This window comes from Corylus avellana, chromosome 4 (assembly GCF_965113065.1).
Source record: "Corylus avellana chromosome 4, dhCorAvel1.hap1.2, whole genome shotgun sequence".
NCBI lineage: Eukaryota > Viridiplantae > Streptophyta > Magnoliopsida > Fagales > Betulaceae > Corylus > Corylus avellana.
In genome coordinates this window covers 30,296,163-30,318,167 of record NC_142493.1, presented here as the reverse complement: position 1 = coordinate 30,318,167, position 22,005 = coordinate 30,296,163, and the positions used below count along the sequence as shown (strand labels likewise).

Sequence of the window (22,005 nt, the reverse complement as noted above, 5' to 3'; positions counted from 1 at the left end):
TGTGCACTCACACCCTTGCAGATGCAGCACATCCATGTGGTGATTAAACCCACTGGGTTCATAATTTCTCACTCACTAGTCAATAATCATCATCATCTTCTTTTGAGCCTACAGGGTAGCAGATATTTCACCTGACTGCTCCCAACTTTATGAAAATGCAGGGGAGGTAACCACAGTGCTTTGATGCAGAACTTCAGCAATTTCCTGATCAATTTTACATTGGTTTAGCAGATAACCGTCAGGGGAAGCAAAATGTGGGAATGCGCGGCGGAAGTCTGCCTGCAAAGTGCAGAACATGTACCCAATGGGCAATCTTAAAGTCCAATAACTCTTGATGAACTGCAATGAATGAGAGGTTTCCACTTTCCATTATTGTGTAGTCAATGACGTGAAGACCAAGATGGACATGTTTTGTTGCAGTTGGGACTTTAAATTTTCATGAAAACAGCTGAAGAGAAACCAATAGAATCGACTATTATTTGCATTATAGGGTTCGAAATTAAACTCAAAAGCACACAAAGTAAGCTGCAATAAGAAGAGAGCAGGAGAAAAAAGAAAAGAGCAGGCGATGAGGAGACAAAGCAAAAGAAAGGGGGTGAGAGAAACAGATGGGTTTTTTATTCACACCATAGGCACCCAAAAACAATCCACTTACATACAAGAGATGATGAACACATTATTTTCACGCTGATAAATCTAAGAAATGGCTAAGAATACTGATAAAATTCTCAAACGCTTGAGGTATTACAGAGAGGAAATAGAGCATCTTTCAAACACCCAGTAGCTATCGAGACCCATTACAAGGAAGATAGAGCATGAAAGCCAAGGAGAGAGCAAGAATCAACCTCCACCAATCACCACAGTTTCTCCTCTGGACAAGAACCCAAATCCATCCAGCAAAGACACTGGCTTTCTCATTCACCATTGCACACCAGCGTATTCCAACAAACTTGGAGAGAACTGAATTGGTGCATCAGCTTTTTTAACTGCATACTTCAATTGACCAAACTTCTATTGAAAATGCAATTACGCAAGTGTTGACAAACTAGCAGCACAAAAACCAGAGACAGCAATCCCAAGTTTGTCATGAAATGCCCGAAATTATACAATTATTGGCCTGGACTTGCATAACCACCCAAATCGCAATTTCCACGGCACAAAACCGAATTCTTGACTCCCTCTCTCCTCCAACAAAAACCCCCCAAAACCTAAACAAATTTGAACCCTAAAACCCTAATTAATCTTCAAAGAAAGTAGTGAATCCCCTAATTGAATCCCCAAATACCCACAAACCCTAATTCCTCCACTCAAAACTAAAAGCCCTAAACCTAACAAATTCACTAAAAATCCTCTTCCATGGGCACACAACCCCCACCACACACACACACAAAAAGAAAAGGCAATAAACATACACATATTCTTATATACCAAATTAAGAACACCACCACCACCACCACCACTGGCACCAAAAGAAAGTGGAATTATCAGCGAGGATCGTCCTCTCTCCTACCCGAACTCCCCGGCCCGCCCGACAAGGAAGCCAGCAAATTCAGATGCCCTGGGAGGTAATTTCCCACTCTGGCCGCCGAGGCCTCGCCCATGGGTTGCTGCTGCTGATGATGATGATGACTGAGGAACAACGACTGCTGGTGATGCGACGCCGCCTGCGCCTGCACCACCAACTCCGGCGGCGGACCCGCGGCGGCTGCTGCAGCAGCAGCGAAGCTCCAGAGGTCCGGTCTGGCCGGAACCGCCCAGAATCCCGGGGCGTTGGCCCCCAGAGAGCCCATGGTGTGGCCCACGGAGACTCCTCCGGAGCCGTCGTCTTTGCCGTCGCCGTCCTCGTCGGCCCGCACGCGCTTACCCAAGATGAAGGGCGTGGGTCCCAGCAAGGGCTTGTGGTCAAGAGAGTGGGAGAGTGAGGCGGACGTTGAGGACGAAGTGAGCGAGGCGGAGCCACCGCCACCGCGCAAGGAGACCGAGACGGTGGAGAAGCTAGCCGGGGTAGTGCCCGTTCCCGTGGCGGCTATGATGGACGGCTCCGCTTGGCGGAGGAGCCACTCGATGGTCTGGCCGTCTGACTTGTGGCCGAGCTCCCGAGTCAGCTGGAAGACACGGGCCGCGCATATGATCGGCATGCGGATGCGCCGTCCCCTGCCGTCCACCTTGCTGTGACGGTCCTTTGACGGCGCCTTCTTGACCACCAACGCTCCGTTCCCCGGCGGCTGCTGCTGCCTCTGCGGGTCTATTATAGCGCCGTTTGTGACGCCGTTGTTCGCTCCATCTGAATTAGACATGGGTCTTTAGTCTTCCCTAGACCTAGATAGAGAAAGAGACAACACCCCACTGTAAACTTAAAAAAAATAAATAATAAGAGAGAGTGAGTGTTATGGCTGCGATGAGCTGTTTGTGTTACAGAGAGAGAGAGAGAGAGAGTTCATCTAGAGAGAGAAATTTTGAGAGCGAGAGAGAGAAAGAGAGAGGGTTTTGGGAGGGAGGGGAACAGAGGGACTAATGATTGAGCGGCAGGAGCTGGTGGAGACAGGAGGAGGGCACATGGGTGGTGGGCCCCATTCTCACACACCACAGGCACAGCTCATTGTAGCTTAGCTTCTTCCTCTCTTCTTCTCCTTTCTTTGGTTGGTTCGAATTTTTTTTTTTCTGTGCCTTTGAGTGCGTGTAAAAACAAACTCCCACCCGCCCTCTCACGCGCCTTAAATTGAATAAATGCGGGTGCAGAGGGATTTGAAGTCGGGTTTTGTGAAGCCGGGACCCACCCCGTTGCCGTACATTTGGAGTTGAGGGTTCGGGTATAAATCCAGCTAAGGTCCGGGAAGTTTCGGCATCCTCTTGGTTTAATCACGTCAAATAGGAAAACGACAAGTGAAAATCCACGGTTATCTACTTATAAGGTTTGTGTGTTTGGTAGAGCACCCCTCTCCACGGTCCACAGCCACATGTGCTCTATTCCTTTGATAGAGTTAGTGATCTTCATAATCATAAGATGGTCAAGGCACGTGGAGATAAGAAAATTCTAATTTCACACTTTGCACTGATTTTCCACAATGCTACTGCATATACAATTCATTTCATTCATATGAATTGTCGTCACTTTTGAAATCACTCTTGAAAATTTCATAAATTTTCAATTTAGTATATCCATCTTTTAATTTTTAATTTTTTTTTTTTCAGTTCCACTCATTTGTTAAGATTTTTCGTTAAATCTTATAAAAATTCTTAGAATACCTTTATTTTTCAATATATATATATATATATATATATATATATATATATATGTATAATTCAAATATTTAGGTGTGAGTATTTTTGTAAATTTCGTTAAATCTTGACCAACACTTGAATTTTTGTAATTTTTTTTTCGGTATGTTGAAAATTTTGACGCCCCTCTTTTATTTAACCAATGGAATTAAAAAAAAAAATTGAAAAATACATTAAATTAAGAGTTTTTTCAGTTTAAGAAAATAATTATAAATATGATGAAAGTTAATTTTTTTTTTCAAAAAAATAGAAAAAAAACGTGCGTATAGTATTTTTTGTATTTGCTAAAGCAATTTTTAGAAGCTAGGTTCATCCCTTAGGTGGGGTATGAGTGGACTTGGAGAAGAGTGTGAAATTTGGAAAGGGGTCTTTTAATTGAGTAGGTAGAATTGCTTATCCTAGTATTCTGCCTATATTAGGTAATGATGGTTAACAAATAGAACTAGCAAGTCGTAATCGGTTGGGTAATCTATGATTCTTGATGGAATTATGAGCATGTGTGATTAAAGCTACTTCAACCACTTCCAAAATAATAATAATAATAATAATAATAATAATACCCCTTAATCACATACGGGCACAGGTCAGCAATTTATAAAAGAGTTATAAATCATTTATAAGTTTAGTATTTTTGAATAATTATAATCAAGTTCATCTAATTTGGTTGTAAAAAGTTAAATCCATTGCCAAACCAAATCAAACTCTCCTGCTGTTTCTGCTTCTTGGAATTTTGCTAGTATTATTTTGGATATAAGTTTAGAATTATCCTCATTTTATAGCTTAAATGCTTTGAAATTGTCACGATGTGCTAATTAATGGGCATATGTTTTAGCTAAATAACCCGCTTTCTATCATGTGTTTGAAAGTATTCATATAGGATCTTTCATTTATTTTTCATTCGGATCAAGAAGGGGAAATATCATCCCTTATAACATTTTTCCCCATTTGATTAGAAAAAATAATTTTTTTTTTTTTAGTTGGTTTGTATTCGTTGCATGCAAATAAGAGGAAAACTTCACAAAATCCCCCATAAACTTCACATGTTTTAACATTACCTCATAATGCTTAAAAACTCTCAATTTATAATTTTTTTTGTTAAATATTGTCAAAATTTTCAAAATACCCATATTTTTTTATTATAAAAAAATAAAATAAAAAATTTGCAAGGATTCAAGCGTTTGTTAGGATTTAACCAAAATTTCAAAAATACTTATGCCTGAATCTTTGCAATTTTTTTTTGTAAACAAAAAAAAAAAAATGGGTATCTTGAGAATTTTGACAAGATTTAACGGAATATTCTAATGGAAAGAAACATTACAAAAAATTAAAAAGTTAATACCCTAAATTAAGAGTTTTTAAACATTAAAAAGGTAATTTAAAAACACTTAAAAGTTAAGATAATTTTATGAAGGTTTTTTTTTTTTTTTTTTTTTTTTTTTTTTTAATATTAACAACCAAATAATAGACATAAATGCCGTATTGATTGTCGATCCACAAAGTTTTGACCTAGAATTGAACCTAGGCTGTTGAAAAATCAAATTAAACCAACCCTGGTCGGATTGGTTAAGATCTTTTATTAACTACCTAAGATTGGAGTTATATCCACAGGGCCACAGATCACATATGAGCTCATTGACATCACTATCCTGGAAAAGATAAAAGGAATTCCCTTGGTGGTTGTGTCTACTGAACCACTAAATATATACAAAGATGGATAAACAACATTTATTTTTTTTATTATAGTAATAGGAATATAAGCCAAAGGATAATCTGATTATGCCTGACAAGTATTGGCAAATTAGTTACCACTAAGAGCCTGTTTGAGATTGTGTTTGAGTGACTTAAAAGTGCTTTTAATACTCAAAAAGTCTGCTTGAAGAAAAAATACTCGTTTGGTAAAAAAATTAAAAGCGCTTTTAAAAATTTAAAAAGCTTAAAAATGGTCAAAAAAACACTTTTGACAAAAACTTAAAAATGAAAGTTTTACCCAAAAGCTCTTTTTGATTTAAAAGCTTTATTTCTTAAACGCAATTCCAAACAGACTCTAAGGGTTATGTTCACAGAGTTTAAGCTTTTGGACTACGTTCATAGAGATTCAGCTTAAAATTATTTATTGCCGGAATATTAATTAAATTTATTATTTTTATCAACTTAAAATTTTAATACCATATGTGATTTAACATTCTCAACAAATCGTTAGGTACTTGTAATTGCGAGTAACGGCTTTGATTGGGAGTAGGTTCTTAGAAGGAATTTGGGCCTCTTCAACAATGTAAATTGTCAAGCAGAATTTTTTCGGGCTCCAAATCAATTATGATATCTTTTATTATTTAACAATAATTAATTCAAGAATTAGTTGAAAGCGTTACATCAGCGTTGTTTGATGAATGTTGTATAAAATTATAGCATCCAACTTTTATCAAACTTGACTAATAGATTCGCCATTTACATCATCGTGCGTTATTAACCGAAATGTAACCACATTCTTGCCTTGAAATCAATGAATAATGCATTATTGGCTCTAAATACCAAATGATTTTATTAACACATAGCTAACCCAATCTCATGATAAAAGCTAATATTAAAATAATAATGGCAAAGAGTAATCTTAAAATGATAATTGAAAAGACTAATCTTAAGATAATTAACCAAGTAGCCCTAATCAGATAAAGCCCTAATTAACACCATCTTTTTAAGTTGTCAATAACTTCAACAATTTTTCTTAGGATTTGGCTAAACCTAAGAGTGTGAGCCGCACGTGCTGAAAAAAAGGTTTCCGTACGCTCTTGAAGGCAATGCCAAATTACAGATTACGGTTACGGGTTATCGGGTATCCAATCACCTAATCTCCCCCCCAACCGGGCGAGCTTAAGTGATGACAAAAAGCAGAAAAATCCACATAAACGTGTTACGCGAGTAAGCGTGATTGCACGCTCGCTGTATGTGCGCGTAAATAACTGTTCCTCGCTTTAATGAAGTCAGTCAGTGTGTGAGTCCCAGCAAACAAAATTGACACTTCTCCAGCTGTTTATTTACGTAGTATGCCACCTTTGTAGTTTTTTTCTCGCGGCAATGACAATTGACAACTTATTATGGACCTGTTTTTTGTGTGAGATACTCATATAAGGATGTTTTTGGAATTATGTTCAACCTTGCTACTTTTACAGGTTGGAGGATTATAAAAACCAGATATATCGTGTGGATGAAATTGCGTCTATATATCATGTTCCTGGACCTCACCTCAGGCTACTCATTCTACATGGAAAGACTTCAATCAGCTTAATGGATTTGGATTTCATTACATCTAATTGTTTAAACAAATAAATTTATATATTTTTTTTTAAATGAACGAAAAAAAAAAAAAAACAAATGAAGATGTTTGTGTGTTATCGTGACAAGTAAGTTTGACATATTGAAAACTAAAATTAATTATATCAGTAACACAAATATCTATATTTGTTTAGACCGTTAGATGTAATGAAGGGCTCATGTTTTACAATTGCACACGAAGTTTTGGAAATTTCATTCAATCCACTATAATAAATGACAAGTGTCTTCTAACATGTTTGAGTTTCTCATTGGATAGAAACTAGCTACAAACTGGGTTGTATTAATTAGTTACACACTAGTATAATAAAGTGACATGTGTTCATAAAACATGTGAAAGCATATGCTATTATAAAAATATGTGATTTAGTTAAGTATCACATGGTAACTTATTAGAGTGGCTTGTAGCTAATTTGTGTCCTCCTAAAAAATTAATGCTTGTGTTCTTAAGTTAGTTGAAAAATAATAAATGACAATTTAGGACTAGAACAATTAATTAGGACAATATTGTCTTTATCCGCAAACAACTTTTTTTTTTTCGTCCTTTTCATTTTTGGTCACGATATACTAAAAAATTTAAAAAGATATTGTAATTGTTATATATAATTCCCTCTCTCCCTCTTTACAATCATTGTTAATATTAAAATATGAATATTATTACTTTTTACACGAATTTATCATATTTATATCAATTTTAAATGGTTTATCCCCAACAAATATATGAACCATTTAAAATTCATAGTGTTGGCGACTCGACTGATATAACATAAATTTATAAAGATAAATACATATGAGTCAATAAGTTTTTTTTTTTTTATATATATTTTGGTAATTTTTTTTACAAATTTAATAGATTAATCATTAAATTTGTGAGGTCTACCATTGACATAGCGTTGGCGACTCAACTGATATAACATGAATATATAAAGATAAATACTATGAGTTAATAAGTTTTTTTAATATTTTGGTCATTTTTTTTTTACAGATTTAATAGATTAATCATTAAATTTGTGGGGTATATCATTGACTTATGTGGGATCCATATAAGTCTACAAATCTAATCGTTGATTTGTAAGATTAGATAAGCCAAATATAAATAAAATATTGACCTATAACATTTTTTATATATAAATAAGTGTCTAGCTTCTCTCTAGTTCCTCTCCGATGAGACCCTAAAGGGAAGAGAGAGGGATGAATTCTATCTGTCCCTCCTACCCCCTTTTTTGTTCTTTGTTATGGTTTGATTTTGGAATGCAGCAGCAGTGTCTAGATTCAGCAATAACAGCAACCGTCCCTTCCATCTCATCTTTTGGCTTTTCCTAGTGCTTGGGTTTCGTCGATATTTTGCTGGGAAACTTATATCGGTTCCTTGTGTTACCGATCTACTCTTTTGCCGCTGGGCTAAGCTCGTACACGACACTACACGCTTCTCTTTAGTGTTGTGCCATGTAGACACACTAGACTTTTTTTCTCTTCTTTTTGGCACGCGCCATATGTGGTTCGTGCAAGCTGGAGTGTGGATCTCACGCGCTTTGCATGTAAGCCTAATGCGTTGGTTTTCCTACCATTTTCTTGCTGAATCTTGCCATTGATGCTGGTTTTCTTTGTTTTGTTCTTGTTTTGTTTTGTGTTATCCTGGCCTTTGAGCTGAGGGGGGATAGTTTCTGTATGAGAGGTTTGTCTCACGGCCGGGTCAATAAAACTTGTTTCTTTATGGATAAGACATACCCATATATTCAGATCTAATCAATAAAAGCATATCTGCTCCTTATATGAAGTGTGCACATAGGTTGAATCATAGGATGTAGATACGTTTTTTTTATTGTTAAATTTTGAATGTATCAACGGTGTTATACTTTTCATAGCTTTTACCTATGTTTTTATGTAAGAGCTTTATGCTCTGAATCTCTTATTAAGGAATGAAAATGAAAGAATGTCCTATATATTAGTGTAAATTGTAACATTACTTTTAACTATTTCAAATTGAACTCTTCAGGGTATAATAATGTTCTCTGTAAGATTCTCACAAGTGAAGTTTGAAACTTTCTCGTATTTTACTTTTAGTAATTAAAACAAATTGTAAGAAAATACAAGAGATTTGTTTTGTTTTATCCAACAAGTCCAGGGGAGCATTTATAAAAGTGTAATAGAGTTAAAATCAGAATTAATTTCGAAAGATCAGTTTAAAAGAAAAAAATAAAATAAAATAAAAAAATATAGGGAGAGAAATTAAAGATATTAGATTGCAGTTAGATAAAAGTGAAAAGTCATTTTTCTTTATCCCCTAACGCGAATAAAATGGTCGTTTAGCTTTGCCGAGAACTTGGAATGAACATCTCCAATTGTTAAGGGATAAAGTTTTCCTCCAAACTGGGTTGAAGGAATTTCCTTCAACTTAGTTTATAAAGGTGACATGTGTCCCTTAACATGTGAGATGCACATACTTTTTTTAATAGTAGAGATAAAGTTTGAATAAATATTATTAAAAACTTAAGTGTAGAAAATTCCTCAAACCCAGTTTGGAGGAAAACTTTGTCCATTGTTAAGTGGGTTTGAATTTTGAATTTTGAATTTCTTTTTCACAAAAGTAAAAATATACTTTTTTTTCAAAATTATTAACCAACAATTTCAAATACAAAATACTTTTTAAAAACACATTTCAAAAATCAACCATGTTCAAGCACCTCATATGATGTATTCTTAAATCCTGAGGTTATCAAACTTTATTAGGAGAATAGAGTAAGTAGTAGTAATAGAATAAAATGTAACAATACGCATGAGATTAATTAGAGCATTAAGAGCCTGTTTGAGAAATAAAGATTTTAAGTCAAAAAACGCTTTTTAGCAAAAGCTTTACTTTTAAGCTTTTGCCAAAATTGCGTTTTGACAATTTTTAGGCTTTTTAAATTATTAAAAACGCTTTTAATTTTTTTACCAAATAGGTATATTTTTTTTCAAACGGACTTTTTGAGTATTAAAAGCACATTCAGGCCCCTCAAACGCAATTTCAAACAGACCCTAAGTATAGTCTATGGATGTTCAACGTGGCTCTAATACAAAATGTTACAAAACTAATTCATAACAAGATAACTTGGGTAGGTTCTTAGAGTGAATATGAGCCTTCTTCAAAATCATATTTGGAAATCAAATTATATGGTGCTTTTTATTAATATTAACCCGCCTTTATAAAGACTTACAAATGGATGAGATGAATAATATTCGAGCTAATGATAAATCTAATCGAAAAATACTTCTAAATATGTTTCGAATTGATTGTTTGGAGTTAAAGGTGATCTATGAATGGAAAAATAAAATAAAAATAAATGATGGGAGCAATCCCTTGTCATACACCATCAGAAATGTTATCTCACCAGCATTTGATTATAGTCCCTTTCAAATGTTCCATCTCCCTGCCACTTTAAGTGAATTTTCTCCAGCTTCAAAACTCTCTTATTGTCTTAAAAAAAAAAAAAATCCTCTCTTATTGGCCAGATGCCACTTGTGAGTCATGATGCTCATTTTGTCTTCTTCAAGTTGTACCTCCAAGTCACTTGTGGTCCTTTTCTTTTTTTTCTTTTCTTTTTTTTTTTCTTCTTAAGCAAACAATGGGAAACTTTTGTTGCCACAAGCAAGCCCAAGGGTACCTCCAAGTCACTTGTGGCCTAGAACACCATAACCATCAACTCTCTCAAGTCTCAATCCTCTCAAACAAAATCCCATCAATGTTGGAACCAATGAGCTCTTTCTTGGAAACTAATGTGATATATCAACAAACTTCTTAAAAGAAGAGGTATATGATTATAGAACAAACACATATAAGCTAAACAATGATATGTTAATATACATTCTAAACCTCTCAAGCTTTTTTGTTTTTTGTTTTTTGTTTTAATTAAATCTCTCAAGGTAACTTTTGTTGCCACAAGCAAACCCAAGGGTACCTCCAAGTCACTTGTGGCCTAGAACACCATAACCATCAACTCTCTCAAGTCTCAATCCTCTCAAACAAAATCCCATCAATGTTGGAACCAATGAGCTCTTTCTTGGAAACTAATGTGATATATCAACAAACTTCTTAAAAGAAGAGGCATATGATTATAGAACAAACACATATAAGCTAAACAATGATCTTTGTTGGTAGTTTTATATTATAAGCCCATTTAATATATACAAAAAATAAACACTATTTAATAAACATCAAATCAACAACACAGATTTGAAGAGACAGGGTTCTTCTGTAATTGAGGATCCCTCTTTTTACTCCTACCACCTCTTCTTTGGGCAATGGTAAGTGAAAGAGGTTCATCTGCCCGAGTAGGAAACTCACCCATAAAACCCTTTATGCACGCGGGAGCTTTCCTACTCGGATAGAGGAGCCTTTCTCACTATTTTCCTGCTATTATCCTTACTCTTCCTCTTTGGACAAATAATCGGATTTTGAGATGACCTTATATACTAAAACTTCACCATTCCTTTACATTTAAATAGACTCAAAGTTACATCCCACTTTGTTTTTTTTCTTTATTGTTTTTGGAAAATAGAAAAATCCAAGCTCCATGGAATCCATTTCTTCCCCAAACTCAAAACATCCCCCAATTTTCATGCTCACTAGAATAATAAAAAAAGGCATTACATATATAATTTTCCCCCCATTGACCAGCCAAAAAAACAGTTTATATCCAAGAGTGGGGGTCCTATTTCCTTATTGGTACACCATTTCTGCAACAGAATCCCCATGCACAAACTAGTTTGGGTTACATGGGCCTACATGGGCCGCACACTTAAAAAGTAGTTAATGTCACTGAAACTTTAACTTACAGAATTTATTTAATTAATGCCAATAATATACTTTTTATTATTATTATTATTATTATTATTATTATTTCTTGACTCATGCTAAAGTCTTCAATTGCCTGGCCCCACCTACGCCCGTGTAACGCGGTTTCGACAACATATGTAAGCACGATAATTGATAGGGTATGGTATTGAAAATATTAGAAACACACGGGGGCATATATTCCGTATCTTAATAACGCGTTTCATGTGCTAACTTTTGATTAATTAATTGTTAATCAATTGTTAATTATAATTTTTATTTCTAACCACTACAATATTTTAGTCATAATTTTGACCAAAAGCGGATTAATCATCATGCCACGGATTTGATGTTCTTTTTAATACCTTAATTTATCTAATTTTTCCACATTATAATATTCTGTCGTGATCATATATTATAATAAAGTGAGACAATTGTTTTACTGATCTCACAAAAGCGTATATGACATGGTTTTTTTTGTACACACATTCCTCGGATTAGTCTGGGCATATGGGCCTTCCCTATGACTTAGTTTAGACCATATCTGTCTTCCTTTGGTGTACTTTATTTATCTTTTATTTATTTATTTATTTAAATGTTTCTTATATCTTGGGGTAGGCCAATAGAGCAGAACACCAAAAAAAAAAAAAAGAAGAAGCAAAACAAAACAAAACAAAAAAACCCTTAATTGTTCAAGATTGGAAGATAGCGGACATCATCTCAGACTCCATTTCTCTCGTCCCTGCATCCTCTACTTGGATGGCTCGAAAAATTCACCGAAATGCAAACTTTTGTGCTCACCATGTAGCTTATTAAGCCGTTGTCAAAGCTCACTTGGCTGCATTCCCACCTACTTTAAACCCATTTCTTCTCTCCGCGTCTGAAGTGGACATTATTCACCTCCTCCTTAGTTTCTTGGTTTTTTTCCTATTCTATTCTCTTTTGTTTTTAATGCCAATGTTCTTAAAAAAAAAAATGTAAGGGTTCCAATGTAGAGCCTAGAGGACCCAAAGAATCCAACATCTCTAAACAATTATTCATGTTAATGTATTAATTAAATAAAAAATTAATGATTTCTTATTATCTTAATCTTTTTAAATAATTGATTAATTAATATGGTATTTGAAATTCGAACTCTTATCATCATTTTAGTTTGAACTTACATGAGAGAGGAGTGTTAAATATTTAATTAGATGATTAAATTCTTTATTTCTTATCAATTTTACCTTTTGAGATAAATTATAAACACATTGTAATCATTGGTTGCTTCCCATGACCAGGAAACTTAACTAAATTTTCTGTAAATTTTGAGGTATCCAAAATTTGTATTTGTATATCTTTTATGGTTGAAAATCCTTATTGATCTTTCTAATGATTTTGTAATACTGGTCCAGGAGCAAAACTAGAATTTTAGATGGGGAGACTAAAAAAATATTGAGGTAAAAAATTAATTTTAGAGGGGTCAACCCGTTATAGAAAAAAATAGGGGTTGAAATGTTTGTAGAGTGTGGGAGTGTGTTTAGGGCAACAACTTCAGAGACTAGGTCATCAACCCCTCTTTGAAAAGAAGCCGCCCCTTACAAATAGGGGTTGCCACCCCTCATTTGATAAGGAACAACCCCCCTCAACCATTAATGGTGGTGGCCGAACACATCTCACCAAAGGTAATTGACCACCGTTTTAATTGATTATTTATTTATTTATGGTATATTTATAATTTAAAGTAATTATGTCATGTGATATGTACAGTTGTCAGTTGGTATATAGCATGTCAAACGAAAGCCACATTACATTAATTGATTGATATGACGTGACATATCATTGACTAATTGAACGGTAAATTAACGAAGAACCCCATTTGAAATCAGAGAAAAACCTTAAGTTTTAATTGTCGAAATTGAAAAGTTCATAAGTAAATTAAAATCGCACGAAAACCTAATAACTATAAGTAATTTGACCAGGAAAAAAAAAAATCATAAGCAGTTATTATTATTTTTTTTCCTATTAATCACAATGGGCAACTGGAGCGTAGACCCATTGTACCTAATTTAAATTTTGGCAACTGGAAAGCACACCGAATCTATTTATATTTTCAGTCATTTTCCAATTCTCTTTACACTGCGATGGGCTGAACCTATAACAACGAGTCACCTTACCAGGTTTGGGTTGGAGAAGCTCTCCCTGAACCCAAAGTCCACTAGATTCTCCCACCTCAAATCTATCTCAAATTCGATTATCTTGAAATATAAATCCCAAACAAATATTTATATAGGTTAAGGCATTTCCTTTGAAATATGGGTTAAGGCAACGATGCAGCAACTTTGTGTAAAAAAATACAGGAACTTGTAATGAAACTCAAGACTCACTTGGAAGAACATTGAAGAAATGATAAACCTCATCTTCATCAATAATGCCAACCTCTGTTGAGCAAACTGAGCAGCTTACTTTATGCAGTGGTTCACCTCCGGCGGAGCCTGCTTCATTCTCCCCAGATTTCCTCCCTCTTTTCGCTCTTCTCGGGTTCGGGTTGTTTTGCTGCGAGAATTGGTCACTACCAATCTTGCAGTTCATAGCAAAAACTGCCCTGTACTGGGTAACATATTTTTCATGCCTACAAAACCCCAACCAAGCTTATACAAAAATATACTATTTGACCGTAGACACTAATTGTTAGATAATACTCTACTGAAAACAACGGAATCTATGGGGAACAAATGAAATATATCAAAGGTTACTCATGCAGAAAAGTAGATTGAGAAGATGACTCCATGAACATTGAAAACTTTATTGCTACAATTTCCCATTCAGAAAAATGCTTCCATGGCAAGAAATTCATTTGATGTACCACCTTGGTTGGTTACCTTGTTTCCAAAGCAAGTTTCCAAGCAAAAAGGGAGGAACCTTGACAACATAAACTCAATTTTCCAAAAGTTCACGGAATTACATGAAACAATTTTCAGTACCAGCCCACCCCAATACAATCACCTACACTACCACCATGACTTTTATTTTTATTTTTTATTGGTAAGTTACAGATGCACCCGATGGGACTTGAACCCACAACCTCTCCCCCTCTACCTTGCTACAAAGGGAGGAAGTACCATTTGAGCTAAAGCTCAAAGGCACCTACACTACCACCATGACACAGCAGGTTTCACAGCCACAATCAGCTTCTTCACCCCAAAAAGATTATCACCACAATTTCTACCATCACTATACTACCACAAGGTCCCATGGTGCCACCTGCATTATTGCACCTCCATCACGGGCATCAATTCACCACAATCACTTATGTGGTTACAGGGGCTGCCATTTTCACCCCCACTACTACAAGTCTACCACTATCCTATTAACACTATACAACCACTAGCAACACCATGGCTCTACCACCCCTAACATGAAGTCACCATCGCCATTGCCACTGGCATTTCTGCTGTCATCACCAATCTTATTAACAGATTATCTTTGCCAATTGCCACTATCACCACTATACCACAACTGTTGGTATATCAACCTAACTCAACTAATGCACCAGGTCCACCACCAGTACAATAATTTTCCTCCCTAAATCAACACATCTACCATAATTGCATCCATCAACTAATTGAGGTTTGACACTAACCACAATGTCTTTACTATCTATACTTTTTTTGTTTTCTGACAAAAAACTGGGATTACACAACATGCCTCTACCTCTTGAGAAATCAATAAATAACATAAAAATATGTTACTATATTTCCAATTTTTTAGAAATGAGAGAACTCGCAATGATCCCATACAGGCAACACTCTCCTGTTTGATGAAGTCAACAGTCATTAATATGTTTACAACAAGGTATCTAAAGCTCTATCACACAGGTTTGTTGGTTTGTTTGTTTGTTTTTTTTTTTTTTGTTTTTTTTTTTTCAATTAAAAAAAACAAGCCTGGTGAAAAATTCATTGTGTACGAATAGATAATATTTGTGCGTGTGTACATCCCGTTTGATAACCAAGAACAAATAAGATGATTTATGTGCTCATTTATGATTGAGGACATGCAACTCTTTTTGCTAGAAAATGAATAAGTAAAATAGACTCATCGTGTTTTATAGAACATTCCATTAAAAACGTTGAAAAAATGACTTCCCTACAAAAACAAGATCATCTACCACAGCACTCCAAAGATGACATTTGGCAAGGAGACATTTTGACAGAAGCAAGCAGATCCTTAATCCGCAATGGACGATTATTTCGTCTTATGATCACAAGTATTACCAAGATGCTGATCTAGCTTTATAACTCTAATAAATTAAGATATTATGTCTCACTTTAATGAAAATGGGTTACCATCATGATTCATAATGCATATCACCAAATTCACGTGATTTTTTCTAATTCTAACCATCCAAAAGAATCCTGGGATTCAGTGGTGTTCACTAAGTGAGGAGTAGCCTAATGTCAAATGGAGACATTAGCTTATTTTATTTTTTGTTTGTACATCTTCGCACTGAATTATAAAATTGTCACAACAAAAGCTTCATTGTGTCTTTTAATGCATAAATTTTTTTTTTTTTTTTTTTTTTTTTTTTTTTAAAAAGGGAGAACGAAAAGAACTCAAATTGTTGTTATGAGAAACAAAGAAGTAAAAAATGCCTTTATTCATGGACCCAATAATAGCTATACCTCTGGCACTCTAGACAGAGGGTTGTGAAACAAGCTGGGCAGCTAAGTACAGCATCAGAGTTGCAACCTCTTCTTCTCTTCTGAACCCATAGTTCATCTTTATCATCAAGATTGGGATCATATAACTCTGGTTTAACAGAGTAGTCTATTTCATCATCATCAGAAACTGAAATAAACAACAAGCCAACATTGATTAGGTTTGCTTCGTAAATTTTTAGTCATAGAAATTGTTGATATGCAATACAAGGCTATTCAGCTGGGAGTTTCAAACGCCCTACAAACAATTCAAAAATATTTTTAAATCAAAACAATTAGTGAGGACGGTACGGCCTATGGAAATGCCATTTCTAAGTTCAAACAAGATCAATAAGTTCAGTGGGCTGAAATATTAGCATACAACTAATACATCATCATTTTTACTGAACTCATTGCAGTAAAAAAGAAGAAGAATACGAAACCTTTCTGTCTTGATTTGAAGTATTGTGATATATTTCATTACGAATAGGCCCTAATGCGAGTTAATAACTGCGATACGATTCGGTATTGAATACAATGAACAGTAAGCAGTGTCAATTATATTGCATAGTTATAAAAAATAAAATAAAGCACAGATTTAAGAAATAAAATGAATTAAACACACAGGCACACATGAGAACTTTATAATTTGGAATGTAAAGTAGAAAACGAAACGAGAATACAAAACCAAATCTGGGTCGTGTTTGGTTGCTGAGGAACTGTAGGAAAAGAAAAGAAACTAAAGCAAGGACAGTAGACATTTCCCCTCGAATTTTAAAGCCCAGAAAACAAACAACTCCACTCGCGTAACCATTCGGCTTATTCAAGCTAATTTTTCTGAATATTCAAAGATATAACCATAATCATTACACGTTGCAAAGTATTACTCTCGTCCCATTTTCTCCTCCTTCATTTTCTCAGCAACCAAACAGAAACAACGAAGCGTGTGTGTGTGGAGATAGAGGAATGAAGATGACTACCAGTTTGCTGAGAATGGGTTGGGGAGTCAGCCGTGTCCTCGTCTCTTCTGTTGCCGTCTACTTCCATCTCACGCCCCCTCTCTCTCTCTCTAGAAGCAAACACAGAAGAAGTAACACCCTGGGCCAAGCGGTAGAAAAAGCATGGGTTTTCCGAAACGAATACGAATTCTGTGGGCTTACGAACAAGGCCCAACTTGACTAGAAAAGTTTCATCCACGTCACGCTGCTTCGTACGTTGTGGCCACAAACGAGAAGATTGGCTTTCACGCCATGTCATTGAGCTAGCAGCTTGGCTTTCTTTCAGTCCACAATTTTAACACCATTTTTCTTCGGCTCGCCGATGATAATGCTCTGAAGTCTGAACCCTATTCTCTCTGCGCGTATCTAGCTGAGCTCAGTCGGCGATGGACGCCATGCTCTCAAATGCAACGCTATTTCCAAGACCAACCCACCTTCCGGTTTGTACAGTTACCTCGACCTCTAATTCTGCAGCCACTTCTTTCGCGCCCATCTCCTCCAAGAAGCCCTACTTCGCGTCTCGAAGTCAAAGAAGAGCACCGCGCTCGCGCAGGTCCAGTAATTCCTCTACAGTTGGTAAATTTTCAATAACTTGTGCTGGTATTACGGAGATAAACGAGAGCCAGTTCTCTGACACGGTCTTGAAATCGGACCAGCCGGTTCTCGTGGAGTTCGTCGCCAATTGGTGCGGTCCCTGCCGCTTGATCTCTCCTGCTATAGAATGGGTCGCCCAGGTTTGATTCCTTTCCTATCAGTCATTTTTTCTTTCTAATTCAACTTGGATTTGAAAATCTATGTATATGTATGTTAATTTGTTCGGTTTCGCTCTATCGCTTATGCATGTATGTATATGACATTAGAATACAAATGTGTAGAAGAGTAGTATGGATGAATAAAGTTTATGATCAATAGGAAGAAAGAATCAACAACCAAAAGCACTAGTAAATTAAAGCAAACTTGACAGTTAAAATTATGTAAAGAAATCCACTTGAAATTATAAAGGTACCGTTCATAGAACTCACTTGATAGCTGATGCAAATAATTCTTTATGTCCACCCTGTCTTTAAGCTCTGATCTTTGGATGAGTTCAACTAATCTGTGTTGAATCTTTTTCTTTCCTGTAGCTTCAAAGTTAAAACATGTTTTTCTCCTATGTACAATATATTGTACGTTTGAATCTATCGTGGTTTTGTTGCAGTGAAATCAACTCTTGCTTTATATTTGTTATTATAAAATTTTACCTTCTTATGAGTAGGCCTTGCAAGCAAAGGATGTTTTATGACAAAATGTCACATAAGTAGTTTCCCATGAGGCTTCAATTCTATCTGGTGGTGACATAGCAATGGCGATTGTTTTTGCTAGGATGAGAATGGAAGCAAACATAATCCTGTCATTTCTTTGATGATTCATACAATTGGATGTGTCCTGTTTCTTTTTCATGCCATTTCTACTATAGTTGAAACATGGTACAGAATAATAGACTATTTGCAACAGTAGCTAGGAAAGCAGCTAGTTGTTGGGAGGGCATGATGCAAATTGGGTTTCTAAATTGAACCTGATCAATCTTGACGTTTATAACAGGAAGCCATGATTCCTTACGTGAATGGGACCTGAATTACATAAAGTGCTAATTTAAATTAAGTATTTTTATAAGACTACAGAGATTAAAATCATATTTTGAAGTGATTCAGAACTACATAACATCGGTAGAAATAATTTAATTGGTGGAAGATGCAGTGCTAAATTTTTTCTACTTTTTTGAAGTCTGTAGTCAGAGAGTTGGTATCCTATTGGCTTAAATTATCTGAAATGGAAACAACATGGTTAGTTTCGGAGCATTATGCGTTAACAGATTTTTTCTCGCTGTTGTTCCATTACTTTTGATTATTGGAATGGAAGTTTTGAAGCTAATCGTCAAAGTTTCTTTGATCTTATCCTGTGTATCTCTTCAAGAACATTAAATAATACTTTATTGGAAAATATTTTAGAGGCCTGCTATGAGCAAGCTGTTGTTAGAAACTTGTTACCCTCAGCTAGAGCCATTACTGATGGTTCACATTTTCACTATTGTATCTTGTTTCTATCAAGCACTCCACAACACATTTCTTTTGTTATAAAATGAACCTTTAAGTTGGGAGTGAAAGTAAATCATAGAGGCTATATCAGCCCCCAAAAACCCATTTCCCTTATACTCACCCATGCAGCCATGCTATACCATTTGATCCTAAAACCCTCACTGTTTTGCTGCTGGAAATAGGGCTATGGATTTGTTGAATAATATTCAAGTGAAAACATTGTGATAAAATTCGTCTTCTATGATCTCCTTTTTGGAGATGAATCTTACTTTTGGTTTATGTGGATTGCAACTCTAGGTAGTCTTTAGTGCCTTTTTTTCTTCCTTTACTTTAGTGGAGAGAGTAGCCTACACATTAGGTTAGTAGCCAGGCCCCTCTCCGGACACAACTCCTCTGATTGAACCCAAGACCTCTTCCTTCTAAAGCAGGATTGGTACCATGAGTTACAAAGCTGGTGCTATGTAAGGTTGTCCACACTGGCACTGGGATTTATAATTTGTGGAGATGTAAGACAAACTGCTTCAACGCCAAAATGACATAGAATGAATGCCTTTTTTGTTTTTGTTTTATTTAAATAGAGAAGAAAGGGAAGATTGTCAGACTTGTTTAGGGGGTTACCATCCACAAACATTTACTGGTCTAATTCTGTGGTTTTAGTGGGTATAAATGCTGGGTTACCTTAGTGTTTTTATTGTTGTGATTCTAAGGTTTTTTGAGGCTTTATTGAGGTCAAGTTGACGCTTGGAATTGTTTATAATGTGCTAAAAAGTGCTTCAGAAAGAAAACATTCTAGGAATAACTCCTAAATTCCTTAGGCATGAAATTGGTGTGGTATAGTAATGTACCGACATTATGAATAACTTTGGGTGGTGGTAATTGGTGTTGAATGTAATATTTGTTATTTTTTATATTTATCTGTTGTTCACTCTTGAAACAGAGTTCTTTTACAACTTTTAGGAATATAGAGACAGGTTGACGGTTGTAAAAATTGATCATGATTCGAACCCAAAACTAATTGAAGAGTACAAAGTTTATGGATTGCCAGCTTTGATCCTCTTCAAGAATGGGCAGGAAGTTCCAGAAAGCAGGAGGGAAGGTGCAATTACAAAAGTGAAGCTTAAGGAATATTTGGATGCTTTGTTGGGGTCAATATCAGTTTCATAGTCGGCTAAAAATCTTGCTTGCCGAATGCCCTAATTCTTTCATATTTCAGATGTGTCGGAAATTGTGCATATGGACATTTGCTTCCTTTACTTTATCTCTTCTTCTAATCCTTTGTAACAGTAACAGAGTGTATAATTTAAGCAGTTAAAAACAGGGTATTTCATTACCCTGTGAGCCTTTAATTTTTCCTCCAGTTTTCTTTCGAATGCATGACACCAATCCTAACCATCCAGGGTTCTTTTGGATGGTTAGAATTTGGTGGTATTCATTATGAATCTTGATGGTAACCCATTTTCATTAAAGAGAGACATAATTTCTTAACTTATTAGAGTTATAAAGCTAGATCACCATCTTGGTAATAATTGTGATCATAAGATGAAATAATCGTCCATTGTGGATTAAGGATCTGCTTGCTTCTGTCAAAATGTCTCATGACCAAATTTCATCTTTAGGGGGCTGTAGTAGTAGATGATCTTGTTTTTGTAGGAATGTCATTTTAGTCTCCCCATCTAAAATTCTAGTTTTGCTCCTGGACCAGTATTACAAAATCATTAGAAAGATCAATAAGAATTTTCAGCCATAAAAGATATAGAAACACAGATTTTGGATACCTCAACGTTTACAGAAAAGTTGGTCAAGTTTCCTGGTCGTGGGAAGCAACCAATGATTATAATGTGTTAAATTATAATTTATCTCAGTAGGTTAAATTGAGAAGAAATAAAGAATTTAATCATCTAATTAATATTTAACACTCCTCTCTCGTGTAAGTTCAAACTTCCCATTAACAAGTGAGGTGTCATAGATATAATATTTAATTGAAATTGAAATAAGAGCTCGAATTTAATAATAGAAAATTATGAATTTCTTTATTTAATTAATACATCAAAATGAATAATTACTGCTTTCCTTTTTCCTAATGTAACAAAGTTTTCCGTTGAATTATCTCGTTTAGGAGATATTAAGATCCTTGAGTTTTATCCCACAAGGGATAGGGCTAAGATATAATATTTAATTGAAATTGAAATAAGAGCTCGAATTTAATAATAGAAAATTATGAATTTCTTTATTTAATTAATACATCAAAATGAATAATTACTGCTTTCCTTTTTCCTAATGTAACAAAGTTTTCCGTTGAATTATCTCGTTTAGGAGATATTAAGATCATTGAGTTCTATCCCACAAGGGATAGAGCTAAGAGACGAACCATGGAATCAATTATCAGTTAATTGATTTTTTCATCAGGGTCATTACAGTTTAAGTCCAATGGCTGCAATGGAATTAGAGATATGTAGTGAAGATTACCTAAACATTGTTGTGGATAGGGGTGGGCAAAAACCCGCCCAACCAGCCCCGCCCCGATCCGCCCCGCCCCGCCGGATTTAAGTTTTTTTTTGGCATTCACGGGTTGGGAAACATCAGACCCGTGCGGGTCGGGTCGGCTCGCGGGTATAAGATTTTTTAAGAGGCGGGTACCCGACCCGACCCGCCCCGCCCCTAATGTTTAAAACCCTAAATTCCTAATATGATATCTATTCGACTATTCCTCTTCCTGTCTTCCAGTTCCAGCCTCCAGCCGTCCAGCGACAAAGCTCCAGACTTCCTCTAATCCTCCAAGCTCCAGCCTCCAGCCGTCCAGCGACAAAGCTCCGCTCTCTCTCGCTCGCCGCTCCGCT

The 22,005-nt window shown here is 35.6% G+C and overlaps 3 protein-coding genes across 3 annotated transcripts; 1 reads left to right on the top strand and 2 right to left on the bottom strand.

Annotated features, from left to right (window-relative positions):
• Nucleotides 1-596: 596 nt before the first annotated feature.
• LOC132179917 (TCP family transcription factor) lies at nt 597-2,608 on the bottom strand. The gene has a single exon (XM_059592721.2). The coding sequence runs from the start codon at nt 2,295-2,297 to the stop codon at nt 1,485-1,487; it is 813 nt and encodes a 270-aa protein (XP_059448704.1). The 5' UTR covers nt 2,298-2,608; the 3' UTR covers nt 597-1,484.
• A 10,895-nt stretch (nt 2,609-13,503) lies between these two features.
• On the bottom strand, nt 13,504-17,180 carry LOC132178690 (E2F-associated phosphoprotein). Its single transcript, XM_059591191.2, has 3 exons — nt 17,076-17,180; nt 16,081-16,246; nt 13,504-14,030 (listed from the first exon to the last, which is right to left on the bottom strand). The coding sequence occupies exons 1-3, from the start codon at nt 17,140-17,142 to the stop codon at nt 13,775-13,777; spliced, it is 489 nt and encodes a 162-aa protein (XP_059447174.2). The 5' UTR covers nt 17,143-17,180; the 3' UTR covers nt 13,504-13,774.
• A 164-nt stretch (nt 17,181-17,344) lies between these two features.
• THX (thioredoxin X) lies at nt 17,345-20,519 on the top strand. The gene is made up of 2 exons (XM_059589957.2): nt 17,345-17,827; nt 20,126-20,519. Exons 1-2 carry the CDS (start codon nt 17,480-17,482, stop codon nt 20,330-20,332), a joined length of 555 nt encoding a protein of 184 aa, XP_059445940.2. The 5' UTR covers nt 17,345-17,479; the 3' UTR covers nt 20,333-20,519.
• Nucleotides 20,520-22,005: the final 1,486 nt, after the last annotated feature.

Coding starts and splice junctions, on each gene's coding strand:
- LOC132179917 (XM_059592721.2), bottom strand. CDS start 2,297: ATGTCTAATTCAGATGGAGCGAACAACGGCGTCACAAACGGCGCTATA.
- LOC132178690 (XM_059591191.2), bottom strand. CDS start 17,142: ATGGAAGTAGACGGCAACAGAAGAGACGAGGACACGGCTGACTCCCCA. Junction 16,247..17,075: donor AACCCATTCTCAGCAAACTG/GTAGTCATCTTC, acceptor TGTTTATTTCAG/TTTCTGATGATGATGAAATA. Junction 14,031..16,080: donor CTCTGTCTAGAGTGCCAGAG/GTATAGCTATTA, acceptor GGGGTTTTGTAG/GCATGAAAAATATGTTACCC.
- THX (XM_059589957.2), top strand. CDS start 17,480: ATGGACGCCATGCTCTCAAATGCAACGCTATTTCCAAGACCAACCCAC. Junction 17,828..20,125: donor CTATAGAATGGGTCGCCCAG/GTTTGATTCCTT, acceptor TACAACTTTTAG/GAATATAGAGACAGGTTGAC.